The 5,308-nt window shown below is 38.1% G+C and overlaps 1 protein-coding gene across 1 annotated transcript; it reads right to left on the reverse strand.

Annotated features, from left to right (window-relative positions):
• Positions 1-4,462: 4,462 nt before the first annotated feature.
• On the reverse strand, positions 4,463-4,855 carry LOC138895755 (protein PXR1-like). Its single transcript, XM_070180480.1, has one exon. The coding sequence runs from the start codon at positions 4,853-4,855 to the stop codon at positions 4,463-4,465; it is 393 nt and encodes a 130-aa protein (XP_070036581.1).
• Positions 4,856-5,308: the final 453 nt, after the last annotated feature.

The raw sequence follows: 5,308 nt of genomic DNA on the forward strand, positions 1-5,308 counted from the left end.
CACAACAATGACAGATAGTAACTAAATGCAACAACAAATGAAAAGCAAGTACAGCCTCTCAGGCAACAGTCACTCAACTCGTCACAACAGCTCAACCAATCTGCTCTCAGACTTAATGGATACCCGCGCTCATCAGAGGTGTACAGACTCCGGATGGGCTCCTACAACCCAAGCGCCATAATCTGCATGGACAACTCACGTGCTGCACGGATACCTCACATGCTATAATATCCTGCACGGATAACTCACGTGCCATAATATCCTTACCTCACTGACAGGCCCTCAGCCTTACTCAGTCCTCAACCTCTCTAGTCTCTCGGGCTCTCAGAAATCACAAAGATCAGCCCAAACAAAGATAACATAGTATATCAACAAATATCATGAAAGACTGAGGTATGATACTCAAGTAAAATCATAACTAAGTACAAGACAACAATTAGCCAATAATTCAACCAGTACGTGACCTCGGTCGGTCCCAACAGTACCATCACATAGTCTAAGCATGATTTCTAATATGATTTATAGTCAAATTTCTTCAACACATAGAGAACATATAGCTAACAATAAGTTATTCAACTTTACAGTTTCACGGGACGAACCAAGTCACAATCTCCTCGATGTACGCCCACACGCCCGTCACCAAGCATGTGCGTCACCTCCAAAATAATCACATGACACAAAATTTCGGGGTCTCATATCCTCAGAACCAGATTTAAAACTGTTACTTACCTCAAGCCGTGAAATTCTTATTCTGCAATGTCCTTTCCACGTGAATTGTCCTCCAAACGCCTCGAATCTAGCCATAAATAATTCGTTTCAGTCAATAAAATTTATTGAAATTAATTCCGTAAGAAAATGCTAATTTTTCATAAAAATCTAAAATTTAGCTAAAAAATCGCCTGTGGGGCCCATATCTCAGAACTCGATAAAAGTTACAAAATTCCAAAGCCCATTCAATCACGAGTCTAACTATATCAATTTTATCAAAATCCTGCCCCAACTCGACCCTCAAATCTTCAATTTAAACCCAGAGGGGTTTCAAACTTTTTCAACTTAATTCACCAATTAAATGATAAAAATAACTATGGATTAGGGTAATTTAACCAATATTGAGTTAAGAATACTTGCCCCATTATTTTCCTTGAAAAACTCCCGAAAATCGCCTCTTCCCGAGCTCCAATCCATCAAAAACTGATTTTCAGAACTTAAACTCTCTGCCCAGACATTTGCCCTACGCGATTGCGAACATTCCCATGCGATCGCGAAGAACAATTTTCCATCGCCTAGATTTAACTCTACGTGATTGCGGGCTTTCCCACGCGATCGCGATCCATAACATCACAGACCTACGCGATCGCGGACCTAACCATGCGATCGCGAAGAACAAATGCGTGATTTCCATTTCTGCCCCATTTTCTCTACACGAACGCGACCTTCTTCACGCGTTCGTGAATAACAAACTCACATAGCTACGCGATCACGTCCCGCTTCACGCGAACGCGAAGCACAAAATATCACTGCCTCAATTAACCCTACACGATCGCAGATATCCCCACGCGATCACGTAGAATAAAAACCTCCACTAACCAACTAAGCCTACGCGATCGCAGACACGTTCATGCGATTGCGTAGAAGGAAAATAACATCAAATATTAGAAAATTCCAGTAGTTGTTCAAGTCCAGATTTTTGATCCGTTAACCATCCAAAACTCACCCGAGCCCCTCGGTACCTCAACCAAATATACTAAAAAGTCATAAAATATCATACGAACTTAGTCGAACCCTCAAATTATATCAAACAATGCTAAAACCATGAATTACACCCTAATTCAAGCCTAATGAATTTTAAAATTTTAAGTTTCCACAAACGACGCCGAAACCTATCAAATCAAGTCCGATTGACCTCAGATTTTGCACATAAGTCATAAATGACATAACGGACCTATTAAAATTTTCAGAATAGGATTATGACCCCGATATCAAAAAGTCAACCACCTGATCAAACTTTTAAAAAATTTGACTTTCGCCATTTCAAGCCTAATTCCACTACGGGCCTCCAAATAATTTTTCGGACACGCTCCTAAGTACAAAATCTCCATACGGAGCTATTGAAATCATCAGAGTTATATTCCGATATCGTTTACACATAAGTCAATAACTGGTCAACTTTTCTAACTTAAATTTTTAATTATGAGACTAAGTATGTCATTTCACTCCGAATTCCTTCTGGACCCGAACCAACTAACCCCATAAGTCATAAATCAATTGTAAGGCATAAATTGAGCAGTAAATTGGGGAATGGGATTATAATACTCAAAACGATCGGTCGGGTCGTTACAAGACTTAAGATAGACTATCTAAGTGAAAAGTATGAAAAATGTTAAGTGGTTGTTGATGTATTTTGCCTTATTCAAAAGAAAGAAAATTAATGCGTAATGAGTCTGGTAGTGGTGTGAGGATGCATGCATTAACTAATTCCATTTGAATTTTCCTTCATATATTACCAATGTATTTGGTTACTTGGATTGTCATTTTTATCGATGTTTATCTTTTTATTTAGCACTCCTATTTATTTAATTTACTTAGAGTTTAGATTGTAGTTTCTATTTTTTGATCTCCCGAAAATACTAATAACTCTTTGTAATCCCAAAAAATCTCCTAAGCAGACGCTAAATGGATCTATTATTATTTAAGAAGGTAGCCAAAGGATAACGTAAGGCAGTGCAAGCTAAATATACATTGACCTTCATATTAAGAGATATGATGAATATCTCTTACTAATAAATAATATTTAAATAGACAAAAAAAATAAAAAAAGAAGTACAAATAGGTAAATATTTAATCTTTTTTAATTTTAGTACATGGGTAATTGATTGTTTGCCGTGTACTACATGACTCGGATACACGTGCAACGCACGTACCGATAAACTAGTTAGTTTTTAAATAACTACGTTGCTTAACAAGTGTTATTTTAGAGTTGAACCAGACACAAGAAGGGAGGTTGAATTGTGTCTTACCCGATTTTTGCAATTTCTAAAAATTTGGTTCCTTGAACTAAAGCAAACAGACACAAACAGAAATAATTGAAGAATTTAAACAACTCAAAAAATTTTACGTAAAAAACCTCCTTGATCAAGGGACTCAACTTTATTTATTTACAACACTCCTCTTTAATTTTTCCATGTTTGTTTCTGTAAGGGACTCGCCTTCCATCTATAGTAACACTAAAGATGGCTAGGCATAATTCAATGTTTAGACCTGCAAACATACACACTCAACAAAACAACCAGGTTTACTGATCAACAACATAAGCACATACTTAACTTCTCCCTTTTGGCATCATCGAAAATAAAGCATTAGTTGAATCAAAAAGATAATATTAAGAGTATGAAACTCATGGCCACTGAGGCTACATCACATAAATAACTAGGTCAACAGCTCAAATATCTAATCCAATTAATCATCCAAGTATGATTGTACAAGTAGTAGCCAAATCAAGGAAATTTCCTCTTTCATCTTCTCATTGTCCTCCTTCAGCCTTCTATTCTCCTACTTCAAGAAGGCAATTTCCTCTTTCATCTTTTCATTATCCTCATCGGTAGCAACTAACTCCTCCAGAAGGTTTGTCACCATGCTTTTGCTTCTAGTGCCATGTGGTCATGAAATACAATCACATTTCTTCAAGGTCTCCTCATAAAATATATCTTTGTTAGTCCCTTTATTATGACCTCTTAGAGAAACCCCAAAATTCTCAAACACCCTAGTCAACAAGAAACCATATGGCAGGGCATGCATTCCTTTTTCTTGATCAGTTGCCCTTGCTATGTGTTTGTTCATCAGTAAGGGCCGGTTGATTTTCCTATTCTAATCGAGCAGTTTTAGCATTGCCAGGTTCAAGTAAGTAGCCTTATGCCTCCTTTTAGGAAGAGGCAGCAAATACTTTTTCACAAATTTGAACAAGAGCTTGTGAACTAGTTTAATCTCCCCCTTTCCAAATTTTCTTACAGTCACCTTTTCCTCTTCTATGTGTACTTGGAAGTCAAGTACATTGCATATTCCTTCTCTCCCAACTTAGGCCACTCACGCCTAACATAGGTATCAAAACCTTCCACTGGCACCTTCAGTATCTCACCCAACAACTTGGCATCAAGAACCAGGTCCACTCCCCTCACTTCAGAACTCAATGTGCCATCCTCCATCATCTTGAATTTCTTATAAAAATAAAGCATCGCTTCTTCATTCATCATAGGGAGTGGGCACAAAAATGCATATGTCCAACCATGATTCTTAATTTCTCCAACAACTCCTTCATACCAAATATGTTAATAGTAGCAGGGTCAAATACCTGACCCTTCAACAAGATTAGTCCATCAAACCAATCATCTCTGCCCACATGAAAATTTTCCTTTGAGTCTTCTTTCTACGTTTGGAACCGGTTCTCTTCACTTCAGATACAAAAATGTCATATTTTCTTTTTCTGGAAGACCTCTCCTTGTAGTGGATGAAGAAGATTCAGCCTTTTTCTTTCCTTTTTTCTGAAGAGGGACTTCCTCCTCCTATTCTTCTTCTTCTTCTTCTTTTTCTTGTTCTTGTTCTTCTTCTTCTTATACTCTACCTCACTCACTAGATCAACCTCCTCCACATCAGACTTATCTACTAGTCTGAACTTATGACTACTTTTCTTCTTCTTCTTACTCTCATCAAAAGTCTTCTCAAGTGAAGTCTTACTTTTTCCTCTAGTATTAGGAGTTCTACCTTCAAGAGTAACAGACTCTAGAGGCAACACAACCTTCTTGGCTATAGCTTTCACCCTCCTAGAGGTGGTTTTTGCCTCATCCCGTCTCTTCTCTTTCATTCTGGCAATCAGATTTGCCAGTGCTTTATCATCACTACTGGTACTACTTTCTTTCCTCACTTCTTTCTCTCCTACCTTTTCTCTTTATTCCTCAGTATCAGCCTAATCAAAAGATTCAATATTTTCTGGATCAGCATTCAAAGAACCAGGTTCTTGAACCTGATCAGTATCTTCCTCATCAACTTCTAATGCAATCTCTTCTTCACCCAAGTCCCCCTCACCAGTAGCAAAAGGACCTAGTTTTTGTCCAAGTACCTCTGGTGCTTCTACTCCAACCCTAGTACTTTCCTCCCTCAATTCTTCCTTGGGGTCTGCCATGGTAACTACAGACTCCCCACCTACATCATTATCTCCTCCCTCACTCTCCTACTCTCCTAACTCCTCACCCACTACTTTAGCTTCACCGTGAGTCTCAATTTCTACTACCTCACTCTCCTTCTCTTTTTCTCATAC

This window comes from Nicotiana tomentosiformis, chromosome 7 (assembly GCF_000390325.3).
Source record: "Nicotiana tomentosiformis chromosome 7, ASM39032v3, whole genome shotgun sequence".
NCBI lineage: Eukaryota > Viridiplantae > Streptophyta > Magnoliopsida > Solanales > Solanaceae > Nicotiana > Nicotiana tomentosiformis.